Here is a 27,551-nt window from a genome sequence, read left to right as displayed (position 1 = left end):
TGTCTTATCCACTGGGCTAAACACCAACGCTTACAGACGGTGAATATATCTGAACCATGTCAATGTGTTCGACCGGCGGTACAGAAGAACAGTTTCTATGAAGTATTTCTTGAAAGATTTGATGATGTTGGAATAAAAACTACCTCTAAAACTACATGTAGACCGGACTTGGAGCATTGCACACATTAGGGAAATTCTGATATTGCGAAAATTTATTGCCGAACACGCCACATCACCATCGCCACTTCGCTGGCCGCGGGAGACGCCTTCCGTTGGAGCGTTCCTTCACCGACCGAAATGCCGCCGATCTCTGAGGACTCGTGCGCTTCGCATCGCCCAACACAGACAGATAAGCAGTCAGTGAGTTGGTAAGGAGTGATGACGGTTTATATGGGTCTCATCACTGTTGATAAAGGTTCGACGCGGATGGATAAAGTGCGAAAGAGCAATAATGGCTTATAATGTTAGGAGCAATGATGATAAGGCTAATAAGCACCGATCAGGGTTGATAAGCGTCGGATCAATTTCCAGTAAGGTCCATAAGGACCGATAAGAGTTGGTAAATGTTGGATCATGTCCGACAAGGCTGATAAAGGCATCGGGGTTGATAAGGGTAGCATCGATTGCGATAAGGTTGATAAGGCCCGATGAAGCTTGATCACGGTCGGATCTAGTACTATAACGTTGATTACGATTGATAAGGGTTTACACTGGTCGGATCAAGTTTGATAAGATTGATAATGACACCAGGCTGCGTGGAGATGAGGAAGTGACACATTCCTTATGCATAGACAACTCCAGTGGAGTTTCTGCCATAAATTTTAAACTTGTAAGTCTTTAATGATTGGGACTTGCTGCATATTGTTCTTATTCGGCTCGAGTGCGTTACTCGATCCCTCTTTTCCTTTTTGTAGTCTCATTAGCTAGCCTATTAGCCAAGCTTAATTGTGCAAGGTTTGCTTGAATATTCGTTTTATGGCATAAGCTTTATTGTAGATGTTGTAGAGCAAGCTCTTAAACCCCAATGACTTAGTTTCAACCACGTTATCCTTTACGGAGACTTCTTTCTTTGTCTCTGAAGAAAACCTGCGATTTATAACCTGCGTAATAAAAAAAAACGTCATACCGCGTTTGCACATCTGGCTTGCAGCTACCTCGTTCTTGTTTCTCAAGAGTGAATGCTGCATGTGGAGGCGAATACTTTTGGGCCAGAAAATTCTATCCGATCTTAAACAAAGGACTCTCTTTCTCTCCCTCTTCCATTTTCTTTCTTTTCCTGCTGCTTTCCTCCTCTTTTTAAGCTACTTTCCGTTCAGTGCCTTTTGAAAGCACCGCACAGCGTTGCTCGTCCACCCGATCCATGCCTCGCACTCGGCGTATGCTCGCAGGCCAGCTCTGGCGATCTCCCGAGGTGCTCCGTAAGCCGTCGCACTACCCGCGGGGAAGCCAGAAGGACGACATGTACGCGTTCGCCATCATTCTGCACGAGATCATCGGTCGCCAGGGCCCCTGGGGCAGCACGCGACTCGAACCCAAAGGTCAGCACTGTGTGTTCCAGCGTGTTCTCGCACGTGTCCATAGACCAGCTGCAAGTTATTATGTCTACAAGCAATAGCGATGTATTGTGGCGTTTCTTGCACTAACCCTGTACGCAAGCGCTGTTTCCCGTCAAGTAAAAGTAGAACTGCACCAGTAGTGAGAACTGGGCGAGTTTGAATATGTTCATGATCTGTCAGTGCAACAAATGAAAGCTAGATTATAGACAAAACGTTTTATAAATCACTGTTGGGGCATCTTACTGGAATGGGCCTGCATGCTTATATTTAATTCCAATATGATGTTATGCCGCATGGCAACCCAAGTGAAAAAAAGAAAGAGCAGGTAAAATCGAAAAAGGAGAGACGACCATAGACACTGTCTATCAACTGAAGTTTTAATGCAATCTACGCTGTATATATTGGCCATCTGTTTGCATTAAAGCTTCAGTTAACAACCAACACATGTGATTGCCTCTTTTATTTTTTCGTTGTTGTCTAGTTGTTGCACCTACAGAGCATGAAATGTGGAACAGCTTGTTCACCTTTATTTCGGGCCATGGAAAGTAGATATAACAATTAAACGTTAATGTTTGGACCAAAGGTGTATGCTAATTAATTAGCAATTACGTTGCTGAACTATCCACAGTTGAAAACTCACTCCAGTGCATCGCAAATGCTACTACTCTATGTGTCAGAACTTCGCAAGGATTCAGCTCTCTTGCAAATCTCGTATCCCGTAAAGCTTTGTCGCGGAACATGCCCAACGTGCAACCCCCTATAGTTGCACGCTGGGCATGCACACATTGCTGCTTGTTGGTGCAGTGTGGTCCACTTTCAAACGGAACACGAGTGAGTGCTGAGCTGGTGGGAATTTTCCCCTCTGGAGAATGTAAGCTTGTCGAGATTTGCTGCAGACGACCTGTACTTGACGGTGGTGCTCGCACCTTTAGAGTCGCTTATGCATTGCACTGCCATAGCCTGAGCCGGGATTTAACGCTAGAGTGCCAGCGAAGTTGAGAGCCGGTGAGTTGACTCTCTATTTTAGCCGGGGATCGCGTCGTACTTCACACTAAGCGGCTTAGGTGTAGCACACCCAACACGAGACACAAGATCGGTGCAGACATGCGCACGTCTGCTGGGCACATCTCTTTTGAGCGTTAAGCAGTTGACCAAAAATCTGCCTGACATCTTGCCCTGCTTTCTTGCGCGCTGCAGCGATCATAGACAAGGTGAAGGCGGGCGGCGACCCGCCATTCCGGCCGCCGGTGTCGGATCTGCAGTGCCAGGACTACGTGCTGAGCGTCATCACTGACTGCTGGGCAGAGAAGTGTGATGCGAGGCCCGAACTGAGCCAGGTGCAGGAGCGCCTCAAGAAGATGCGTCAGGGCATGTGAGTTTAATCTCGAGTAAAACATCCGGTGCAACCCCGTTTCTTTTTTAATTCGTACCGTTCCCTTCCTGTGTCTTAATGTTATTCCTGTCCTTTCACCCTTTACCGCTCGTTGTCAAACGTGACAAAGCACCAAACACGCTCACAAAGCATAAATGCTCTCTTAAGGCTGCGAAAAGCCACTAGACTCACCTTGCTCTGGGAACTGTCATCCAAGTTTACACTGCCTGTTGCACAGCTATCAAGAACTTTTAATATGTTTGACCAGAGTAAGAGTAACATGTGACCTCTATAGGCATGAGTATAGCCAAATTCTGCTGAAAGGCAGTGTCAGTGTATATCGGTCACGAATAATTCCGGAAAGGCTACATCCACCTGCAGCCAACAATGCATTCTCTTCTTCCTTGAAGCACAGGCCTTTGCTGAGCTTTGAACCTGCACACACACCATGCAGGAAGCCCAACATCATGGACAACCTGATGGCCCTGATGGAGAAATACGCTAACAACTTGGAGGAGCTGGTGACTGAGCGAACCTGCCTTTTGGAAGAAGAGAAAAAGAAAACAGAGGCCCTACTGCATCGGATGCTGCCAAAGTATGTGCCCATTTCTCGCTTTGACAGCAGCAGTGACTCTTCTTTTTTGGTTTTGCTGAGAGATGCGCTAAATGGATCGCATGGCTCAAGGTCACATTTTATTCGTATTTATATTGGTTCAAAACCGCCGTTACGGCGTCTTAATAAAACAGAGTTTCACAGGAAATGGGGATATGATCAACAGTTGCCAAACAAAAGGACTTGTCAAAAAATTGGCCAAGACAAGTGCTGTTGCAAAGACAAGTCGTTTTGTCAAAAACGCTTGCTTCAGGCTGATGCTTCTCTTGTTCAGCCGCTACTGATCACTGAGTCTTGCACGCGTCACTACAGTGAAACATCGTATCCTTGCAGGCATTCTCTTGCCAGGCTGCATTTTGAGCGTTGCACTTGCAATTATGAAAATGGGCCTGTGGACAGCATGCTTTGTGATCGAGCAACTTGTCTTTTCTGTATATTTTTCTCACACGAATAGTGCACGAGTTCTTTTTCTTGGACTCCATTCTCCCAATGCCATTCACACAGGACCGTAGCTCTCCAACTGATGCGGGGTCAGATGGTGGTGCCCGAGTCCTTCGATTCCGTGACCATCTACTTCAGCGACATCGTTGGCTTCACCGAGATGTCGGCCACCAGCACGCCACTGGAGGTACGACCATCGAGCTCGCACCATTTCTTTGACAATGTTCATATAGGCAGATAGAACAGATAGGTATGATAGGTATATAGGCAGATAGGCAGATAGGTGATAGGCGATAGGTATAGATAGGTGTTATAGGTGATAGGCAGATACGTATGAAGAAGGAAAGGCTGGGGTGTTAAACATGGTTGCGCCTGGTTGGCTGCCTTACTTTTGGAGAAGGGTGAAAGTTGAGCGAACGATGCGAAGGAAGAAAGGTGTGCACGCCAGCAGATTGATGTTCACTCACACTTACAGTCGCAACTGCTCGTCTAACCCAATGAACTTCACGAAGCGCATCAGTCCTTTAGTGGCTTTGCGAATGCTAGAGCTCTTCGGCCAAGGTCCCCGGACCTTATTCTTCCAAGAATAATCCATTGTCTAAGCGGCTGAGACTAACACGCAGAACGGATCATTGAGGGTTGAAGGTTGGGCAGTCTCGCTCTATAGTTTTATCACATTTTGCGAAAGTGGTGCGAGGCACCGTTTATCATTACAACGGGGAATCAATCAGCATTCGCGAACAGACAGAGAAACAGAGAAGAGGCAGGGAAGTTAACCAGACAAAGAGTGTGATTAGCTACCCTGCACAGGGAAAAGGGGTTTAAAGAGACAGTAAGGGAGCAGCACGCATCGCTGTCGTAGTCTATAGTCATAGACAAACTTTATTCGTAGTGATAGACGTCACGGCATTTAAAGTGAACGCACGCACTAAAGGCAGCCGGAGTGCCAGTTCACTTCCTGCAGTCTACAGCGCTGCGGTCCAGAGCCTTCAACTCAGTTGTTCCGTTTAGTAAACCTTCGTTGAGCTCGCTTGATCGTTCAACTCTCGCACAGGTGGTGAACTTCCTAAACGAGCTGTACACGTGCTTCGACTCAATCATCCGCCACTACGACGTGTACAAGGTGGAGACCATCGGCGATGCCTACATGGTGGTGAGCGGGCTGCCCGAGCGCAATGATGACGCGCACGCCCGCGAGGTGGCCTCCATGGCGCTCGAGATCCTGGACGCCGTGCGCCACTTCACCATACGGCACCGGCCCGGAGCGACGCTCAAGCTGCGCATCGGCATCCACTCGGGGCCCGTGGTCGCCGGTGTGGTCGGGCTCACCATGCCCCGCTACTGTCTCTTTGGCGACACCGTCAACACCGCATCCCGCATGGAGTCCAACGGTGAAGGTACGTAGAATGCTCGCTCTGCACCCTCGCCTTGAAAACTGAACGTTCGAGGCAGGTCTGTCTTGTTCGATGGAAAAAGTCCTAAGAATTTTGACAGCGATAGCTTCGATAATTTTTCCCAAGTTTTAAGGCAATTGATAATGTAAGCTGAATCATATCGCTGTAGGTTTCTAAACGTGTCTGGCGTTCTTTTTCTTGTGGTTATGAAGACTTATGCAGCATGGCTGTAGTGAGATTTATGGAAGCAGTACTGAGTTTTGTAGCAATAGCTGGTGTGGGTTATTTCCTGAATCAAATTGACATATGCTGCTGAATGTAGCCATTGCCGGTTTCGTTGGTGTGCTTACAATGATTTTTACAGCAATAGCTATAATGTTTTGTGGCAATGGCTGCTGTCGCCTAGATTGAACAAAGGCTTTAAATAAATGATAAGGCAGCTTACTAAACTATCACTTGCCCAAATGTGGCTGTCATTCTGTTTAATGGCATATGTGGGCGAGTGTTAAGGTGATATTCTTATGTGACGTACAGAAAATGTATAGCATGCAATCAGTCAAATGTGCTTGTTAGTTGCTGCTGTTTTATCGGTGAGCATTGTGGGAAAACTTTGATGCGCTGCTATGCAAGAAATGCAGCCTGACTTTCATAGAAAGGGTCTATTGATGGTGCAGCGCTGTAAATAGTCTGTGTAAGTTACGTTCGTGCAGTTATGTCATTGCCATTTGATCCACTTTTGGGCAGTAACACTTAACGTGTACTGACTTACTATATAAATTGGAATATAGGTTGAGTGTGATATAGGTTGAACCCTCACTGAAGCGAAAAAAAAGAAGTGAAAGAAAAAAATGAAAAAAAAAGAAACTGCCAAAAAGTGTTTATTTTCGAGCAGCGATTTGGGCTAGTTGAAACTTAGACATGTTCCAGCACATACCAAAAATGAAAAGAGGTGCAGAGACAAAAGGACGACAGAAAAGACAGAGCTCTGGTCCACAAGACTTGAGCCAAAGCAGCCACATCACGACACCATGCATGAAACATTGCCTCTTGAAAACTTCCACAAGTGAAGCCGAACGGACACAAAGGCAGTCAAAAAGGGGTCGAACTTGGCGCCATAGTTTGGAGCAAATAATCTTTATGATCCTTCTCGGACTCCTTGCGCTTGAACATGTCTTCTAAATACCAACTAGCCCAACCCTTTGCCTTAGCTGCAGCACTTTCTAGTACCTTTGGCCCTTTCTCGCTTCCTTTTTTTCCAGTCTATTTAGTTAATCAAATCGCCTTGTGTAACTGCAAAGCACACCTATACACCTTCACCCTAAACTATCAGCTTATGCTTCCAGCAGTGGAAAGAACTTTCAGCTGTGTTGCCCATCTGCGAAGTATCCTAAAAGGATCATGAAGGTTATTCGCTGTCAACTATGATGCCAACTTATACACCTCTTCAATTGCCTTCATGTCAATTCGGCTTCACTTGTGTGTGGAAGGTTTCAAGAGACGATTTTTCGTGTGCGGTGTCGTGATACAGCTGCTTCAACTGAAGTCTTCTCGACCAGCGCTCTACCTCTTCTGTCGTGTTTGTCCCTGCACCTCTATTAATTTTTTCTTGCGCATTGGAACACGTCTTTGTGTTTATTTTCACGATGGCATCACTAATTTATCATCATAGCTGCAGTCTCAGCCTTCCGGACTTGTAGAAGTGTCATCAAAAGGCAAAGCGTTTGTCGCAGGCTGCCTCCTACATCATGTCATCGTCAGTCCCATCATGTGACCGCTATAGTATTAGGTCCTTAATCACGCTTTATGTGGGTTGCATGCCAACAGTTTTCCTTTCTTTCCCCGCGAATACCTCGGGCTTTCTTTTTTTTTTCAGAAACCCCAAACTGGCACTGAATGGTCATGCTGCCGTTCGCTTTGGCAAAGTCCTCAAGTTTTATCTTTAACGCCGCTGAAAACTATCTACGCATGCCGCTACGCATAGCTAACCACACCGAAGCGAATCTCACATGAGGTCGATTGGAAGAGTGCACTCAAGGAAATGCAACAAGAGAAGAAAACGGTTTAGCAATCACATTTAATTTGATAACATGCATGCCATACGTTGAAATAAGGAGGAGGAGGAGGAGAAACTTTATTATTGCAAAAACCGTTGCGCGGTTTATTCCTGGGTGGTTCCCTCTGACAGGGCTCCACTGGCGATTGACTTGCATTAAGCTGAAGGCCGCTATATAAGGCGATAGGCAACTTACGGCTGCTTTTCTTCAAGACAACATCTCTACTTATATTCTGGTTTATACAGTATGCAGTGTGCAGTGACTGGATAAATTCCTTGTAACTTATGTAAATCCTTATCAACATTGGCTTTGTATTTTATGCTTTAGTAATAAGGTGCTACAGGTATTAGAACCATGTAGATGCCTCAGTTGCGACTGGTTGTTCTCTTAAGAAAGTTTTCAATTCTGAAAACGCTACATTGTATATATCCTTACTACTTAGAGCAAGCAACCTGCATAATGTTAACTTTTTCCATCTTTACAGCGCTAAAGATTCACATCAGCAGCCAGTGTAGGGACCTGCTTGTAAAAATTGGAGGATATGACATTGCTGACCGGGGCCTTGTAAAAATGAAGGTAAGTTATCATTGATTACTTACCGTTTATGCAGATGATACAGGAGCAATTTCTGAGGTCATTGCTCATTTTTCAAATGGCTTTTATTTTTCTTATATGCTGTACACAGTGACGTTGCTTTCAATATGTTCATACAATACGCATTGTTATCTTAACAACGTGCTGAAAGATCATTATACCCCTGTACCTGGTTTGTTTAGGAAGGTGGCCTCCTTTTGTTACTGCTGCACCGTTACAGCATTTATTCATATTACACCCTACAACACTTTGCCATGGTTAGCGCTAAAGAAGTATAGAAAGAATGAACTTTGTTAATAAGTGCCATGTCTAATTCTAATTTATTTGAATTAAACTAAGATAACAGCTTGACATGTGAACCCCGTTTACTGACTTCCTGCGTACTCATGAAGGATGCTTGAGCATTTGATGTTGGGTACGCCATGCAGGGGGTTAGTCACTTGCATTGTCTGTCTTTGCGTTTGGCACTGATTTCAAGTTTTGCAATCCTGTGAAAGGTCAAGTCTAACCAGAACAGCCATGACAGGACCTCATTTCGCAAACTTCCTCGTATTCCCAAAAGTAGCGTATTTCAAGGAAAAACTCCGCCGTACGAACTTAGCTGTCTTCGCACGCCAGTGTGCATGGTTTTTTTCTCGCCTCACCAAGCACTCTCGATGTACACCGGTGCAGGGCAAGGGCGAGCTGCGCACCTATTGGCTGCTGGGGCACAAGGCGGGTCCTCAGCATCGCCGTGGCGATGGCAACCAGTTTTTGCCGGCGCCGCTGTTCAATGTGGGTGATGGTGGCTCGGTAGGGGGTGCCATGGCGGCGCCCCACCGGAGCCCCAAGACAGAGGGCCTACCTCGGCGGGGGTCACTCATCCCCAAGCTGCCGGACCACGACACTGACCTGTTGGGCACAGCCCTTATGAATGGCTCCGTCATGGGCGGCATCCAGGCAAGCACACTTGTTTCCTCAGGAGCGTTGTTGCCTCTAAGACAAGTTCTTGGTAATGTCTTGGGGAACGCATAGGGTTGTAGTATAGTGCAGAAAGTTCGGAGAGTTGGTATTAGTTTATTCTCGAAATAGTGTGAAAAGACAGGACGTGTAGAAGGAAAAGACAAGACAGCGCTGACCGTCAACTGAATTCAGTTGATAGCCAGTGTTGTCGTGTCTTTTCTTTATTCACCTCCCTTCTTTCTTTTTTTGCACTGTTCCGACTGTGTAGGGCTGTTTCTTCTTGCAATCAAGGCAGAGAGCTGGGCTAGTTGGTGTGACATCATTAATCAAATAACTAGCGCAAATAACAGGGACACAGACGGAGGAAGCGACAGGACGAGGGCTCGTCCTGTCGCTTCCTCCGTCTGTGTCCCTGTTATTTGCGCTAGTATTTTGATTAATGATTCTTCTTGCAAGCTGTCTATACCTATGTATGCATTGGACCAACGTAATGTAACGTTTCTATTCCAGTTGTTCTTGCTTCTAGTGCTTCGTTGGTGGTTAAAGCGGCCTGTCGTGAGTGGTGGTTAGTAAATGAGGAATAGAATCAATCAAAAGGAACAATATTTACCTTGCACCAGACCTGGTGCGAATCTATGTTACACTGAGTGAAAGATGTGCCTGTCTAGTCCAACACCTGCATAGTACGTCTTGCTTGTTTACTGGTTCATTTGTTGGTCTGTTTAGATGATGCATGCTAGAACGAGCAGCTGCATCAGTTCGCCTGTTTTACCGTAATGGCTCGGTGTTCTTACCTTGGCGGAAAAGCTATTTACAATCTGCATGTGACTCAGCGTGAAGCATTACTTCTGGCCAACTTCAATTTCCCCATTCGGCTGAGAAGTGCTCGAATTAGACAGTTGCTTCAAGGGCCCATTGCAAATTTTGGCTAGACACTGAAAGCTGTAAAATGTTCCCTGACCGGCGTAGTTTTTTTTTCAAATCGGTTCATTGATAGAGGAGATCTAAGAGATTAACTGTCCTGTTATCATGCCGCCAGGAGGCGAGCGTCACCGCCAACGCGGAGACATTTCCTCCCGCTGCCTCTAGTAGCATTCCCAGGCGATGTTCCTTCCTTGCCTTCTCGCATCAAATTCACTGCAGCGATTGCCTATCAAAACAACTTTCATTTGCCAGCGCTGAGCAGATAGAAGCTCCTGAGGCAATTAAGTTTCCTTCTAACACAAACAATGATTTGCACTTCTATAGCAATTCAACAGGTGTATTTGAGCAAACATTTAGTGCTTCGTGAGGAGGACATAGCACGCTGCCAAATTCAAGGCGAATTCCAACTGGAAATATCCAGCAACCTCCCCAGGCGAAACATGAAGGTGCTGAAGTTGTGTTCGGTTTAAGCATGATGGTGACTAAATCAGTATCGAGCTCGTATATCTTCAGGACAAATTATAACTCCTGAGTAATAAATACTCATACTTTGCCAGCGGCCCCTTGTAACTTGCACCGAGGCCTAAAGGTTGCTGCACCTTGTAGTATATAAATGCCTTATTCCACATCCAGGGTAATGCTCGTGGATGCTAGGATAGTTTAACTAACCTAATTTTAGTGCAGCTGGACATACTGGTCGGACCAGAGATGAACTTAAACACGTACGACTGACGTGTTTCTTTGAGCATTCTTGAAAGATGGCCTTTATAAAATCGAAGATCGCAATTGCCTTTTTTACAGGAATGGCTATTAAAAATTCGAGCAGTGCCCAATGAGAATGAACAAATGAGAATGTGTCCTAGCACTAGTTATAATGGGTCGTAAGACGAAATCAAATGAAACCGCCACTAGCATTTCTGAAGTTCACGCAGGAACAATATACCAGCAGTAACATACTTTTCAAGCATCAATTCCTTGTGACACGTTGCTTGGAACGTCACAGGTGAATAATCTGCAGGTAGCAGTGAACATTATGCCCCACGCAAATTTTTTATTCCTGGCAGAGATGCTTGATTAGGCCGCACCATGCCCTTTCAAATGCAGATTGGAGCCTTCTTTGTCACACGCACTGCTAACAGAAGCGCACGCTTTTGCACGCTTTTGCACGCAGGCCCTGCACCGACTAAAGCAGGACAGTCCGGGCATCCTGCGTCCCAAGCCGTCGCGGGAGTCTTCCTTCACGTACAAGGGCCCGCGGCGGCACGACTTCTCCGAAGCCCCGTCGTCGCGCACCAACAGCGTGGCCGACCTCGACGGCAGCGGCCTCATACTGCCGCGGCGGAACGAGTCGACGCTGTCGCCCTGCGCCAAGGACGAGTTCGGCTGCTCGAACCCGGATCTGGCCGTGCTCAGGGCCCGGCAGTGGGCCGCCGACCGCGGCAAGAACGGGCTCAAGAGCCTGGACGAGAGCGCCAGGCCCCTACTTCGCGACGCGTCGACCAACTGCAACGGCAACGGCGGCGGCCACCTGCTGTCGCTCGCCGAGGACGCCGCCAAGCGGTGGCGCTCGTGCGATGAGATCGCCGCCCTGGCGCCCGCCCGCGACAAGCTGAAGAAAGTGTTCACCGGCCTGCTGCGTGCGGGCGCGTCGCGCGAGAAGTCGCGCGATTGGGACTCGCCGACGGTGGACGCTGGCGGAGGTCTGCCCAGGCTCGTGTGCGAGACGGCGGAGGACACGACGGAGAGCATCGTCTGAGCACCGCCTGTGCGGGGACCCCTCACCCGTCGGTATTCGATGAACCGCCGTCCTTTAAGGAAACGGTTCCCCATAACGGTTAAGGCCAGTGCCGCAAGCATGCGCTCCTTCCCTTTGGCCAAACCGTGACAGGTTGGCACCAACACAAAGGGGAGTTGGAGGCCTGCATGCGTGAGCTTTCACCAGCTCCATGCACCGCTAGCCAAGGTTCTAGTGTGGAAGGACCTCAAGACGTGGGAAACACTCCGTACGGGCCTGTGCCATTAGCGTGTGCTTTTTATTAAGTGCCGGTTTTAGTAATTCAAAGCCCATAGGCATCAGAACGCCCGGCTGCTTCTGGTGAACTTGAACAGGGGGATTGAACCCATTATGGGAGCTCGTCGTACGAGCTAGAGAGATAGACACCAGTTTTCCCTCACTGGCACACCACAGATATGCCGGCCGTGCTTTGTAATTGAAAACCTGCAGATCATTATGCAAAAAAATAAGGTCATGCAGGTCATTCAAAGCACTCCCGAGATTGCTTCTAGTAATGACCATGCGCATTTTTTCTTGCTCGCTGCCAAAAAGGCAGGGAAGTTTTGTTTGTAATATACGTAGCTTTTTCAAGTAACATGAGCTCACTAGTACGGAATGTTCAACTTGCGGCACCGCTGAAAGCAATAGGCAGCAATTTGATGCACGGGCAAACCGTCTGTGCTACGGAACTGTTTGCTCCGCAGCCAGAAATTAAATGGCGGCTTCCAGCAATGCTGGAGGCAAGGAGAGCTACATTGGCCGTAGTTGTACAGTTGAAGTAAAGCGTCTTGGGCTTCCATGACAGTGGCTTGAGTTCTTTCCTCACCATCTTTAGGTGCAAGTGGAATTTTTCGAAGATGCGTAGTACTTCTTTCTAAACTCCGGCAACAAATGAAGATACCGCCTCGCTTCATGAAAATGGGGGATGCCAGACAAGTACACCACTGTAATGTGAGAAGGAAACATCCAGTAATGTGTGTGCTTCGAGGACGGTGGCTTTGAGCAAACTGTTTCTAGGTCACTATATGCATTGTGCCGTCAGCTCATTGGGACCGAGCTTTAATATGGTGGTGATGGCCTGGATGCCATCATGACTGCTAAACCAGCGCAGCAGCTGTCACGCTTCTAGCCGTGTCATGGAAAACCGGGACAGTCCCTGCGGAAGAGTCAGTGTGTTACAAGTTACCTTTGGCGTCTACATTCCTGAGAGCCGAGTGTGTCGTTCGCCAGGTGAGGTGCGACATGACTGCTTGCCAGCTCCTCCGTGGCGGTAGTGGCAAGTTGCGATTCGTGGAGCAACGTAGTGTGCATCCGACGCAAATAACAAGTGCCACAAGACAATTATATGTGCCATGCCCAGTGGAACTTTTTTTTTTAACTGTGAACACAGATTTTGTGAAGTCATCCTTGCGAGTTGCTTTTTTTTTCTTTTTGTGACAAATTTTTGCCAAAAATGTGCCTGCATGGTTTCGTGGAGAGCCTGTCATGCAGCTGAGCACTGTGCTTCCGGAGCCATACTTCTTTTTTTTTTCAGCACACGCACACAAACTTTTTGACACGTGTGAATGGTCGCGTATGCATCAATGTGCTGGGAGCACCTGATAGTGTCAAAGCTCGGAAGTCTTTAGAGTTTTGTGTTTCTAATTTTTTTTTTGATTGTGTTCTTTTGGTATCGACACGTTGATGTGTCACCGACTTCTCTGTACACTTCGTTTGAACGTACCATGAACAATTTAACAAATAACTTGTTGAAATTTTATCCCCCTACATTTTTTTTTGTTACTTGTGTGTGAGAGTCCATCCTCATTCCAAGGCAGACAAATGAACAAGTGTGTTTCTATGTCTGTTGCACTATATTCAACAATACTTTGTTCGTGTCATGCTGCAGCAGTACTGCAAGAGCTGCAGTTGCAGAATGTAAGCTGAGCTTAGTGTCAGTCTCGAAAATGCATTTCCCGCAGTCTTTTTATTCATAGTCACCTTTTTCTTTAATTTGTCCGTAGGATGTGAGGACTTCCTATTGTTGTTTAGCATCGACCGAAGCGTTGTATTTAATGTTTTTCACGTGGGTTCCCTGTGTGCTTATGATAAATGTGAATCAGTTTTGTGTGTCTGTGAGCACATTGTGTTCTCACTTACGGGATTAGTACCTGAAAGGCAAGAGAAGAATCAAAGTTGTTATTTTTCCAGAAAGGCGTGATTTTTTTTTTTTTTGACGAGCACGGTGATAGAAACAGGCAGAATGCTTGTTGAGAACAACTGCTCTCCGTTAGCAGCGGGTGCCAAGTTATCTAGAATACATTGGCTTTGTGACGCTTTATTTAAGCTGCAAACTAAGCGCTCAGATTGTGTTGTGTGAAATAGCAAGAATTTCCATGCCTTCTGTGGCTCAGCGAGCTGACTGCAAATTTTGTGCCTGGTATTCCTGAGAAAAGCCTCTGCTGTGAGTTGAATTCAACTACTATATTGCATAGAGGGTCTGCACATTGCGGTGCACCCACTTAATGCACACGCCATCTTTTTTTTTCTGCCTATGTGAAGAATGGATGATAAGAAGTGTTAGCAGGCGCATGGCATTCTTGTTCCTGTTTCTGAAGCCGGGTAGGTTATTCATAAACAATAGGGGAAAAAATAAGATCTCGTGTAATTCGTGAAAAACTTTAACGTATTGCACCTTCTCCAGAAAAAGGTGCATTTGCTTACCGATGTCTTATTCCCACTGCAGCTCTGAGCTTAAAAGTTCATTTTTCAATTGATGCGCCGAAAAGATGCGCTGATCGCCACTTACGTTTCTATCTTGCAACTTTTCGTTCCTGATAGGCCGAGTTGTGAGCAATAGCTTGAGAGCAAACATTTCAAGCGTACCGAGAACTTTGGCGCTCGGCAGGTGTTTTATTAATTTTATTTTTGTTGCATAATGCTCGATTCGTTGACTCACTTACTGCAGACTTGAAAAAGCAAGCCGCGTGGGATGTCCCTACAAAACACTCCAAGCAACGAGAAATATTGAGTGTGTATGTTCCATTGTGGAATTAATTCAATGGCATAATGCGGTGCACGAACATTTAGGTGTAGTCAATGCCTTGCTAAAAATCGTCCATAGACATTATTTTTTTTGTTCAGAAAGCACTTACCCTGCCATTGCATAGTACTGTAGGCTCTGCATACTTGTTCCCTAGTACAATGGCGCAACCTACTCTGGGAAATCGGCCATGAATCGAGCAGTGAAAAAAACTGTTATCAATCGTTTTCTTTCTTTTTTTTCTTTTTTCGCGATGAGTAAAACATTTTCTTTGCCGAGTTGGTTCACAATGGAGAAGGAAAAAGGGTAGCTAGAAAGAAACAAGGACGAAACAGTTGCGTACTCCTCCCGTCCTCTTTTCTTTTCTTTTCTTTTCGCTAGTTTTTTCTTCTCATTCATGATGAGGAAGCATTATGTCGAGAATCTGAATTGAAACTGCTTACTTAAAGAAAAAAAAAAGAACAGCAGCCATGGTGCCCAAGTACTTAATTGCAAGGAGCGGTGACTTCATTTCTTTGCGCTTTAGCCGTAGGTAGACTTGTTCCAATAGTGGCTCACACATTTTATGCAAAGCTCATCGAAATGCTTGAGCTCTGATCAAGTGTAGCTTTGTCATCCAGAAAGCTAACCATAACTTGCAGCAAGATTTAGTATGCTTGCAGTAGTTGGCTCGTCAAGCAAGGAGCATGGGCTCATCAGCTGAACCAATGGCTTCAGTGGCCACTATAACATGCACTAACAATTCACAACCTTCAACGTTGTCTTCTGCAAAACTCTAGGTTCCTTAGCGCAATGCAGTCTTCTTTTTTTTTTCATCAAGCCTAGCCTAAATGCTCAAAGCATGTGGCAGCATTTCATTTCACTTTAATTGTTTACAGCAGATGCCTTAGTGCCATGATACTTCGTATTAATCACTCGTGGGGGTGCACAAGCACTTAAGTGTACTTGGCCAATCTTACGCGAGTCGGCGTTCAGCCACTCCTCTTTTTTTTGGTGCAGGTCCGTAGTTCTGCGTATAGTGCGCATACAAAGAATTCAGGGGCTACAGGATCGGAAGAATAACGGTGCAACGGTAATTTATGTATCAAGATTGTTGCACTAATAAAGACATGGCAGATAGGCTGCACCATCCTCCAAGTTGAACAAGTAGTGAGCCAGCAACAGGGCTTGTGAAGCTGGCCGATATCCCAGACAAAATGCAGTCGACCGAAGAATAGAGCGTTGTGGCAAAGGATTCTGTTGTGGCTTTTCCGGCTTTTTCATCATGCGAATGGGTATGCAGATAGTAACTGATTGTGAAATTCTCTGATCGAAACCGAGAAAACAGCAAACAAGAATTTAAACTCCTTGCTGTCCTTTGCTCACAGTCGGAACTTTCTGCAGGCATTTAGGGAACGCTCTAACAGAGACAACAGCACTTTGCGTTTTCTCGAGCAGAAGTCATTAAATAATCTGGAAACAAGAAAAGAAATAGAGAAAAGAATGTACGCCCTGTCACTTAGTCTTCTGCATCTCCTGCATTTTTTTTTTGTCGTTGTGCACACTACTAGAAAATATTGGTTTTTAAGGAAAGCATGTGTGTGTGAAGCTTAGAGGGAAGCCACCACATTCATTGCCTTCATCTGACTCATTCTTTGCATGGCAGCCAGCATGGTAAACAAACTGAATTTCCGAGGACCTGATCCACGGGATAGGCAGTGCTATCTGATCAGGGAGGAGAGAGTTCTATGTCTAGCCACTGAATTTAATGCAATATTTGTATGATGATTGATTGCAAGTTCCTCAGATGCCTGTGACGGACCACTTTACGTAGCAGAAGTGACAATGCTGAGATGGTGGATGAGGGCTTGCAAAGTTGTGTAGTAAAGATAGTGAAGGACGATGGCCCTCAGTTATAGATTTAATGTAATGCCATCGTCTAATGAAAGGTGTCATACTTAAGAACTGGTGCATCCGTAGAGAAATCGCAAATTCTGTATGCGTTCTTTTGTCTCCTTCTTCAGCAGAAGTTGTTTCGAGCTCTCCCTGCTAGTCAACAGTCCACCTGAAGTCATCAGTATAAAAACTTGGAACAGCGAGTGCAACTGTACAGTTGTTTGCTCACCTGAGCACATATGAAGCTAGGTTATATGGACTGCAGGAAAACAGACTTTCGGCTAAATCACCGGCGTGGCGCTTGCATCAGTGTAAAATTAAGATTTGAAAGCTTAATCACGTGCAGGGCCGCAAAGAAGTTCGGGTAATCTTTAAGTGAGTATATTCCACGAGTTGGAGTGGCTGGTCTACTAGATGCCGTTCACTAGGATCGTCTTCCTGGTTTATTTTATCGCAGAGTGTCGTGTTGTGCTTTCATGTGTGCGTGCATTTATGTGCGAGTGCTTATCTGTGTGGGCCTGCCAGATGTTTTGTGCATTGACATGGAAGCATCAGCATCAGAGCGCTAGAGGCAAGGACAAAGTAAAGGCACATAAGAGGATGATGCTCTGTGCTGACTGACAACTGATAGATTTTTGTGACGGATGAACATTGAAATATATTAACTATATTTAAATCAGTTGTCAGTAAGCACAGCGTGTAGTATTTTTATGCGCCTTTACTTTGTACTTGTCCCGATAGCGCTGTTTCTGATACTTTTGTTGCAAAAGATGCAGCACTCGCAATTTAATCATGAGACTACTAAGATTGCTTATCTTGGCTTTATCGGAACATCATTCATCAATGCAAGTGCAATCGTGGAATGTGGAGTTATGGGTGCAAGCTGTAGCTCGGGACCAACTTGGATTTCCTTATTAGAATACATGTGAAGTGCAGAAATTATTTCATTAGGCAACCACTGCTATCTGATATTTTAATAATGTTTCTTGAACTTAAAGATTAACTTGAAATTTTGTTATCGAGGGAGTCCTTCTTTTTTATGAACGGCCTCCAATGTTTTGAGAAAGTTTCTGAAAGAAAATTCTGATGAAAGAAAAAGCCCCAAGTTCACAAATCTTCTAATGAAGGCGAAAAAACTTGTAGTGGCTCAGCGAACTAAGTCTGGTATATTGTCTACAGCCATACATATATCCGGGGTAATAATTTCCTGATCACAATTAAAGGTCTTACTGTGATTACTTTGTTTCTCAAAAGCCCCTTGGAAAAAATGTTGGTATATTCGAAAGTAACATACAATTTATCAATTTTGCCTATTTTCAATAACCTAATATATACAGCTTACCAATTTGTGATCTTCTGTTGTGAAGTTATGGGCATGTGAACTCGATGCTTCAATTTTTTTCCTTCAGTTTCTTAATTTTGCCAAAAAAACATAATTGGGGAGCCTAATGCAAAGAAATCTGCCTCTTTGAGATGCAGATTTTATCATAATTTTTATCCAGGTCACTTTTGCAGGGGCCATTTGATGTCATTTCTCCTTTCCACATGTTTCTGAACAGAGCTGGCCCAAGCTAAAGCTTTCTTAAATGCACAAGGTTGTTAAAGAAAGAGAAAGCAACATTGTTGGTCAAAAGCAAAAGCCTTCTTTGAGTTCTTTGTGTAGCCTTTGAAGCCGAAAGAGCTTTGTGCCTACTTCCTTAGGTAAAATTCAAATGTGTTACACAAAATCCAAAAAAGAAGGAGGCAAACTGTGTTGATGCCAGATGGTAAGCCTTCAACGTTCAATTCATGCTACAGGTATACTTTTTGTCTGCTTCAAGTATTGTGGATTTTCTTGCTGTCACCCAACTTTACCGCATGTTTCTGCAGTGTATGTCTCGTATCTTCAAGAAACATTGGGATTTGAGACAAAACGATCATTTCTTCGGACGAAGCTTCATAGCAGTGTCTAGGTCGAGATTTGGACCACGTCAGAGTTTGGATAATAACCGCCAATATGGCTATTAACAAAATTTCATAAATCTTTTTCTTTTTTGATTAGTGATTTTAGTGGGCGTGTCGTAATTGCAAGAATGACTTGGGCTAGGGAGTGCATATTTTTGCACCAGAGACATTGTGTCTTGCGCACCTTTTAAGAAAGACAAGTGCACCGAAATTGGCATCGAATGCCCTGCTGTTCCACTTAACCCTGTAATGTCCGTCGTGTCATTTTTTGCTACGCCGCGTTCAATATCTCAGAATTCTGCTGTGAGCACAGAAAACGTAACACATAGCATATATTAGCGCGTTCGATATGCCGGAGCGAGTGTACAGTTGTATATAATTAATCGAACGAATTACTGGTTCTGTTCTACACAAAATAAGTTCTTGGCTAAAAAAAAATATTTCTTTTTGCACAAATTTACTCTCTATAGACAGAAATACAGGTGTGCAAGTTGTTTCCGATTATTCATGATTCAGAACTTTGTTTGGGCATGTCATCGTTAATATGTCTCTCTACTGTAAAAAAAGATACAGCGTGGAAATCTCTCAAAATTAGAACAGCAATGCATATTGTGGCATACTTTCAGTGAAAGGATAGCGAAGTTGTCAAGTTTGAAGTGATTTACTCAAAGCGGTGCGCAAATGGGCGAGGATGACTGGGAGAGGAACACATCGCTGTTCTTGTGAGCTTTGATCGTCCTACGGGGTTCCTTCCTAATCGTACGTTTATGCGCTGTTCAGGCCGCCTTCATAACAATGACACGTATGCCACATATCCAATAATCTCTTGTAACGAGCACAAATAAACACACACATTCTTATGCGATCATACGGGCTTATTGGGTGTACACGGCATTGCATGTGCTCGTATGACATTATCGGATATGCGGAATGTATTTGTTGTGCGACATTTCTTTGATGAAGAATGGAGCGCGTATTCGTTCCGCATATCTTGAAACTGGTGCTCTAGCGCCAGTCTTGAGGCTCGAGTTATATGCGGCTACAACATACCTCACGAAATCATTAATTGTAGAACGATAATTGGAGTAATTCCGTTAATGCGCTGGCGACTTCGCAAGAAATTCTGATGTCCGCCATGTGAAGCTTGGTCAGCAAAAAATTATCGCTGTCTCGAATTTCGCCTATCATTTAACAATCTGATATGGTCGTTGCAAGAAACATGTGGTGTATATATATATACATATATACAACTTGAGCAACAGTGGTGAGCTGATATTTTATCGCCTGCCAAGCCTTGCATGACCCAGCGTCGAACTTGACACGTTTCGCAAAAGCATGAAGAGACGAGGGGAAAATATATATATATTAAAGAAAAGGTGTGTGTAAGTGCCAAATGCACACTTGTTTTTTTTTCTTTTCTTCATGGGGTGACTTCTGTGATACGAGTTACACGTTAAAGAGTTTTGAAATGTCATGCTGTTGTCATTGTTTTTTTTTTCTTCCTGCTATATCTCTATCGAAGATGAGACCGAGTGGTTGGACTTGGCTTCTTGGCATTAGTGTAAATAAAAACGAATTATTTTTTCTCGGGTTTACTGTCTAGTATGCCGTGTTGTCCAGTTCGGCAACGCGGTTTGGGTTATACACGATCACTACATATATCATCATCATCAGCCTGGCTGCGCCCACTGCAGGGCAAAGGCGTCTCCCATCTCCAACTACACCGGTTATGTGCTAATTGTGGCCATGTTGTCCTTGCAAACTTCTTACTCTCATCCGCCCGCCTAACTTTCTGTCGTCCCCTGCTACGCTTCCCTTCTCTTGGAATCCAGTCCGTAACCCTTAATGGCTATCGGTCAGCTTCCCTGCTCATTACATGCCCTGCCCCCTATGCCCATTTCTTTTTCTTGATTTCTACTAAGATGTCATAAACTCGCGTTTGTTCCCTCACCCAATCTGCTCTCTTTTTATCCCTTAACGTTACATCCGTCATTCTTCTTTCCATAGCTCGTTGCTTCGTCCTCAATTTGAGTAGAACCCTTTTCGTAAGCCTCCAGGTTTCTGCACCGTAGGTGAGTACTGGTAAGACACAGCTGGTTATACACTTTTCTCGTGAGGGATAATGGCAACCTGCTGTTCATGATCTGAGAATGCCTGCCAAATGCACCCCCCCTGCCATTCTTATTCTGATTATTTCAGTCTCACGATCCGGATCCGCAGTCACTACCTGCCCTAAGTAGATGTATTCCCTTACCACTTCCAGTGCCTCGCTACCTACCGTAAACTGCTGTTCTATTTCGAGGCTCTTAAACATTACTTTAGTTTTCTGCAGAATATTGCGACCCACCCTTCTGCTTTGCCTGTCCAGGTCAGTGAGCGAAAACGAGTCGGCCCAACACGTGATCGTCGCGTCAAAGCTGCGCGCGGTAGGTTTTACTGCTGCGGCAGGGGTGCCGAACAACTGCCCGTCGGTTGAAGGCTACCGGGAGCCAAACATTATCGCCCACATTGAGGAAGGAAAAAAAACTGCAGAGAGGCCCTCAGGTCGCGTACTCTTTGCGAGGCTTCCGTGACGTCGGAAGTTGGCTTTACTCCGCCATTTTTGTCGGGGCACATTCTCCTCCTCTCTTGTTTACGTTTCTCGCCTACGGCGTGCAACTCGACCAGGCTGCGAGCTCGCGCGAGTGCCCTAGCAATTCGATCAACGGATCCATGTGCCATTGCGATACCGTTGCCAAAGTCATGTCGTCAGAGTATTGCACACTCGACACTCTAAAAGAAGTTTACACCCTTTGGGGTGTGTATCTGCCACACAAGGATAATCGTCATCTGCCTTGCTTGCGTTTCCTTTCTTGAAAACGCCGCGCCCGCTACTTTCCTGTCGGCAATGCTATGTCATGCTGATAACGCGCATGCCGTTCGTTACTGGGAAGTACCGGGCTCGCAGCATTAAAGAAAGCAAATGCGGACAAGGCATATATATCACGTTTGTTGTTGTGTGGCAAGATGGGACTCAAAGGGTGTAAACTTTTCTTAGAGTGTAGCGCTGAAAGAAGTTCACAGTGAACTCAAGTTAGACCACGAGGCTGGCCACACTCTATACTTTGGCTGGCTTTTGCAAGTATGAACCTGCGCATTCTCACTGCGTTGCAAGAGTACGCGGGCGACGATGACCGGCATCACACTTTACGTTCATCGCGACTCCTCGAAGAGAACCGACACGTGCGTCGTGTCGTGGCTAAACTGAGGCATCGTGTTGCTTTATCGGAAGCAGTTTCGGGCGGTCTCGCAACCGCGGAGACGGGACGAGCCACGGATCGCCGACGACGAGGCCAGCTGAGTGGAGAACCTGACTGCTCCTCGAGGTGTGTGTTCTTCTAACGGTAGGCGAAGCTTCACGGAAACAAGGTCACGTGATAGCGGCAGAGCGCGGTGTCGAACAGTGCCCGCCTACGCGTGCGGTTTAGCGCGTTGACTGGGCTCGACTGCTTTCACGTGACGTCACAGACCCAGCTTTTCACCGTGCCGCTTCACCAGCATGGCGGCTACGATGACATCAGTGCAAGCCATCGCACTGATCTTCTTCATATGCCGTCACGGACCCAGCTTCTCACTCGGCCGGTGCACCAGCACGGCAGCTACGATGACGTCATTGCAAGCCACCTATACGTGCGACCATCAGCGGTTTGATGAGCGTGCGCAGGCGTGCGTTCTTCTGTGTCAGAGCTGTAGGACGATCCCACCGCTGTCAACCAGGTGTAGGAGTCGTCGGACGATCTCGCCGCTGCCACCATTTGAAGGAGCTGACGGTCGTAGAGAGGAACTCGGTGAACAGGATTTATTTACATTATTTACAACTTAGACAAGACACACATCGAGAGTCTAGCGTGACTCCCAAATGGAGCACGCAAGACGACGCATACGAGCTTACGAGCACACAGCTCACTAGTACATTTCGAGCACGACGACGAGCACTCTCTAGCAACCGGCAATCGTTGCTTATAAGCACTTGGTCCCCCCTTGATTCCAAGCGGACGGAAGCGTTCGTCCAGTCATTGTTCGACGTCACCGTAGACCAGCCCTTTTGGAGGAGGATGAGGGCTTACATACACGTGCCGCACACACCCACAGGTGCAATGGTCCGGAGCCGACGTCAGAGGGGCTTCGTAGAACTCTGAGCCGTTCCGGGTAGCCCATTGTCTGCCGTCTTGGTCGGAACGCGGAAAGGAGCCCCTATCGACGTTCCCGCGGCAACTCCCCCACTCACAGCAGAACAGGGCGGCGCTGTCGTGCCGCGCACAAAGCCTGCTTTGTCGAAATCCTTCACTCGCAACGGCGACGAGGCCAGAGGTCGGCGGCGGCGTTCCAAGATGAGATTACCACCACTGGCGTAACTGACTGGCAAACTGGCACTGCAGCTGGCCGTTCTTAACATCTGTCGAGCCTTGTTCACTCATGCACGGCAACCGCCAACCTTCGCTTCCGTGCTTGCAAAGGAGGGTTCGTCCCTTTGTTGCTCTAGGCAGCCACTTCTATTGCCGCTCTTCCGGGTGGATGTTTCGCGTGCCACAAATACATGTACGCTGTCCAAAAAAGCCGGAACGCTGCACAGTTGCCACTGACTTGCAAGCAGTTTTATCGTATATACATACATTCCGAATCACGGCGGTTTCAGTCTGTGACGGCACGTCAGCACGAATCCACCGAAGACGGCAACAAAACTGCCCGACCGCCATTCGTCTGTGGCGCGGCACGCGGCGTATACTGCGCAGTATGCGCGCTCCTTCCCCGCTCCCCCCCCCCCCCCACTTTTTTTGGTGAACTTCTTCGAGTCCCACCTGGCCCCAACAACAGCCGCGAGAGGACGGTCTAGCCGTCACGGGGGCGCAAAACACGGAGACTAACGCAATTTCTGCGCGCGTCACGCCTTTACCATCGGTACGAGACCTACAGGGAGCAACACGCGCGTGAGCGCACTCAGCACCGTATAACAAAACCGCCATTGTGCCCATCTGCTGCTTCTAAAGCAAACTGCTCCGCTGAAATGGCCGCTAAATCAACCTTATTATAAAATGAAATCCTGTAAAACGTATGTCTCGCAACCTACGCACCTGACAAGAGTGATGCTTTTACACACGTGTGAGAAGGGTCTAGTCGAGGCTCTACAACCACGAAAATGCCAGGTAGGTTTGTAGATTACGCAGATTTTTTTTAATTGCCTGTCGCAAATAGAACAAAAAAACTTTGAACTGGATTTTTTTAGCAGAGGATATTATTTGCACAATTAGTCAAAATTGCATAAGTGACAAATAAAGGGAATCTGATGTTTTTTCATTACCTTGCGGCACATAAAGTCAAATCTCGTTATAATGAACTAATGAATATTGCGAAGTAACCGAAATTTCCCTTGAAATCCCCATAAATATGCATATTGCAGTACCGGCAATGGTGAATATAACGAAGGAAGTCTGGCTCCCTCTTCAACTTCGTTATAACGACCTTTTACTGCAACGCAACTTACGAAGTGTAACCTGTGAGCTGGCAATACATGTCCACATGGAACGAATAATAAGTATGGCACCGGTTTCTAGATATGCGCCGCCAAACTTGCAATAAAATGCACTGTTGATGTACACTTACTTTTTGAACAAAACGCAGTTTTACGCATTCAAGTGACAAACGTAATTGGAACGCCCATTTATGTCGTCGTGAACTTTGGGAATCGGTATCTGGAAACTGCAGCTCCACCAGGAGAATTCGATTAGAGTGGATGCGCCTCGCTAACTCACCGGGCAGAGCTGGTAAATTGCAAGATGTGCCGAAAAGCCATTACTTAGGAACTTGGTTGATTGAGTTTTGTTAATGAGTCGATTATGTGACTCGATTTCCCCTGCAGGTAACGTCCGCCCCTTTAAGTAAGCCAGCTCATGGACTAGAATTGTGCTATATGCGAAAGGGGACATATTTTTAAAAATTCTGTATATTGTCTAAACAAAAAATCGCCGACGATTACGATACTCGCTAATGCAAAACTTGAGCGCAGCTCAATGCATGTATTCATTTCGCGATAGATTGGCTGGCGCGGACAACCTGTCTCGTGCGGAACGTTGCAAGCGGAGCGAAGTGTGGCGCGACTGCGTCGCTAATCGGGAGATTGCGAGAGGCAGCCCGTGGGCGACGCGTGGGCGCGGTACACAGCAGCCGCCGCAGCCTCTTCTCATGCAGCCGTTTGTTTCCATACGGACGACGCAACGTTGCCATCGTCGCCGCAGAGCCCCTCTTGCGCAGCACTACGCTTTCGCCATACCCTCCTCCTCCGCTTTCCGTCTTATGGTGTCCGCTGCACGCACCTCCTCCGGTTTCCTCCTCGCGCGCTCTTCGCTATAGCCGTCTTTCATCTCCCTCTCCGCTCCGCGTTCGCTTTCATTCTTCGCTGGGCTCATTCGCTCGAATGCGAATGGACGCTCTTAAAAAAAAAAAGCACTTGGTATGCAAGTTTCGTGTAGGTAAAACTGAGCGCCGCGAGCTGCGGTGATGGAAAAGTACGGAGACTTGATTATTAACGAACTTTGGAATTAAAAAAAAAGAACAGGAAGAAGAAAAGACTGTGTTTCTGACAGCCTAAGTATGCCGCGGCCAATATACACTGCCGTCCAACTCGGAGGATGTTGGACATCGTGTGAGCGTAACGCATGCCCGACTTTTATCGTCATCGTCTATACATATCTCGTCCATTGTACATCTCCTTCATCTGTATATGTCATCACCAGCTGTACAGCCTGATCCTCGTGGCGGCAGCAACAGCTCGGCGCGAATAAAGTGATTCAATATTCGCAAACCCATCAAATTCGCCAATTTCCGTCACACGAAAGGACTAGGCCGAGTTCATTCGACATCGGCGTCCCTCTGGAACCAAGATTTTGGTGTCCTGAAGCATAGAAGGTACACGAATCGAGCACGGTTATGTGAGCGGAGCTTCTAATAATACATTTTCAGGTTGCCATAAAGGTGCGAACCCTAGTCAGGGTCAGTTATCGTGTCCCGCTAGTCTTAACTCTTTCCTCTCTACTGTTTCGGGAGCAAAATGCCTTTAATTTCGTGACGTCATGCGTGTCGTAACAAAAGAATTGACAAAGGGGTCGGAAGGCTTGACAAACACTTTCATTTTCGTTGCGACAGAGCCGTGCAGTTCAAGGAAGAGAGAGAAAAAGCGCAGGCCATTTCTTTTCGTGATTTAACACCGCGAAAGCAGCGCGTAGGATGGAAGCTTATCCGGCAGACGAATGTGTCGCTGCAATCGCTTCGCAGGCTGTGAAAGAGCGGTCCAGGTGAAATCAGTCAATAGTAATGGTGTATTCGTGGAGATCCGTTTTTATACTGCACGTGTGAAGATACTCGTGAGCATCAGAAGGTCGAGAACGCTGTGGTGGGGTTGGTTTACGGCTTTTCGGAGAGTCTGTTGAAGGCTTTAACGGAGGACTCATTCTTTTCTGGTTCCGGGAGAAAACAACGACAAGAAGTTGGCTCTGTAAGCAGGCTTGTTTGTAGGGGAGCTCTCTGCTTTCATTCCCTAACTTTTCCACAGCACACATCGCACAATGAGGACCCGTAAGAAGCGAGAGAGGAAGGGGGGGGGGGAACGAGGTAGAGGGATAAGAAGGCTCGAACTGGGCACCTGACCGCACTCCCGCCGAAGAAAAGCCGTGCTCGGGCCGCGTCACTTCTGGACCACGGCCTGAGCAAAGCGACGCTGGATGATGAAGAACCCGAACGCGACGACCAGTCCGATGGCCACCACGATGCTGACGGCGATGCACATGTAGTAGCCGTGGGGGGAGAGGATCGGCCGCTGCTTCGGTGGCGTGGGCTCCGTGTGGACCCAGCGCCGGTCGACGAACGTGTTGGACGGCGCCGCGGGCGGGAAGGGCCCGCCCGTTCCCGCCATGGCGGCCATCATGGCCACACCACGGCTGCTGCCGGCTCCGTCGGCGGCGTACGGTGCCGGAACAGCGCCGCCGGGGTAGGGGCCGTAGAAGGCGCCTCCTGGTGGCCCGGGCGCGCTCCGGGAGTAGGACGCCGGCGCCATGACGCCTGTCGGCTGGCGCCTCGAGGAGCCCGACCGCTGAGGGAGGAGCGCCATCGTGGAAGAAGACATGGCCGCGGGGTTTTCGAGAGCGGGGTCGGCTGAGCGACGACTGGCGACGGCCTCCCCGGCGGACGCCTGTGTGGACTTCGTCGTCGTCGGATCGGCTTCATCGCTTTCGCGTGCGGTTCATTCAAGGCCTCCTGTTTTTTAAGGGCCTACACTTCCATGGCGCTTAAAACTAAATTATGGGGTTTTACGGGCCAAAACCACTTTCTGATTATGAGGCACGCCGTAGTGGAGGACTCCGGAAATTTCGACCGCCTGGGGTTCTTTAACATGCACCTAAATCTAAGTACACGGGTGTTTTCGCATTTCGCCCCCATCTTCCATGGCGCTGCTATTCGCTTTGTGGAATCTACTCTTACCGAATCCACTGCAATGCAGCCTTTATTTTTCAAAATATATATATTATTACGATATTATCGGTAGATACCCGAGAGACGAGCCGCCGTGAGAACGACGACGAAGTGGGTCGGTGCCCTTGGCGCGAGAAAATGTCGGCCTGGCGCTCTGGCTCCAGTCTAGTGTAAATAGTCTGTAAATAGCCTCTTTTGTCTGTGTCTTTCTACACGTAACATTCTGGAGGAGGTGAGCGATCCCCGTCCTCGCATTTTACAATAAACTGAAGTGGTGTAGAATGCGTTCGTTATAAATCACTCCCGTAGTGGGCATGTACCAACTAGTAGTAGTAGTAGTAGTAGTAGTAGTAGTAGTAGTAGTAATAGTAGTAGCAGTATAAGACTTATTCAGCCCAAAATTACAGGCCGAGCATATCGACCGCCTGGGCGGCCAGTCGACGCTGTTCTTCCCCTTCGGCGACAAGCCAGTCGAGCCAGGTGGCGATGGGGAGGGGGAGGATAAGAACCTGATTGCTGAGCAGCCGGACAATAGAATAGGCAA

The 27,551-nt window shown here is 46.9% G+C and overlaps 1 protein-coding gene across 1 annotated transcript in view; it reads left to right on the top strand.

Moving 5' to 3' along the window:
- Window positions 1–20,091, top strand: part of LOC142590044 (receptor-type guanylate cyclase Gyc76C-like) — a 316,503-nt gene extending 296,412 nt beyond the window's left edge. Inside the window, exons 17-24 of the mRNA XM_075701876.1 lie at window positions 1,389–1,538; window positions 2,754–2,928; window positions 3,383–3,523; window positions 4,046–4,169; window positions 5,037–5,379; window positions 7,915–8,006; window positions 8,697–8,963; window positions 11,062–20,091. Coding sequence (XP_075557991.1) covers window positions 1,389–1,538; window positions 2,754–2,928; window positions 3,383–3,523; window positions 4,046–4,169; window positions 5,037–5,379; window positions 7,915–8,006; window positions 8,697–8,963; window positions 11,062–11,646 — 1,877 coding nt within the window. The 3' untranslated portion in view covers window positions 11,647–20,091. The remainder of the gene's footprint in view (window positions 1–1,388; window positions 1,539–2,753; window positions 2,929–3,382; window positions 3,524–4,045; window positions 4,170–5,036; window positions 5,380–7,914; window positions 8,007–8,696; window positions 8,964–11,061) is intronic.
- The last annotated feature ends 7,460 nt before the right edge of the window (window positions 20,092–27,551 follow it).

The sequence above is a fragment of the Dermacentor variabilis genome, chromosome 8 (assembly GCF_050947875.1).
Source record: "Dermacentor variabilis isolate Ectoservices chromosome 8, ASM5094787v1, whole genome shotgun sequence".
Lineage (NCBI taxonomy): Eukaryota > Metazoa > Arthropoda > Arachnida > Ixodida > Ixodidae > Dermacentor > Dermacentor variabilis.
The sequence above is the reverse complement of the archived record's forward strand: the minus strand, read 5'-3'. Positions and strand labels throughout refer to the sequence as shown.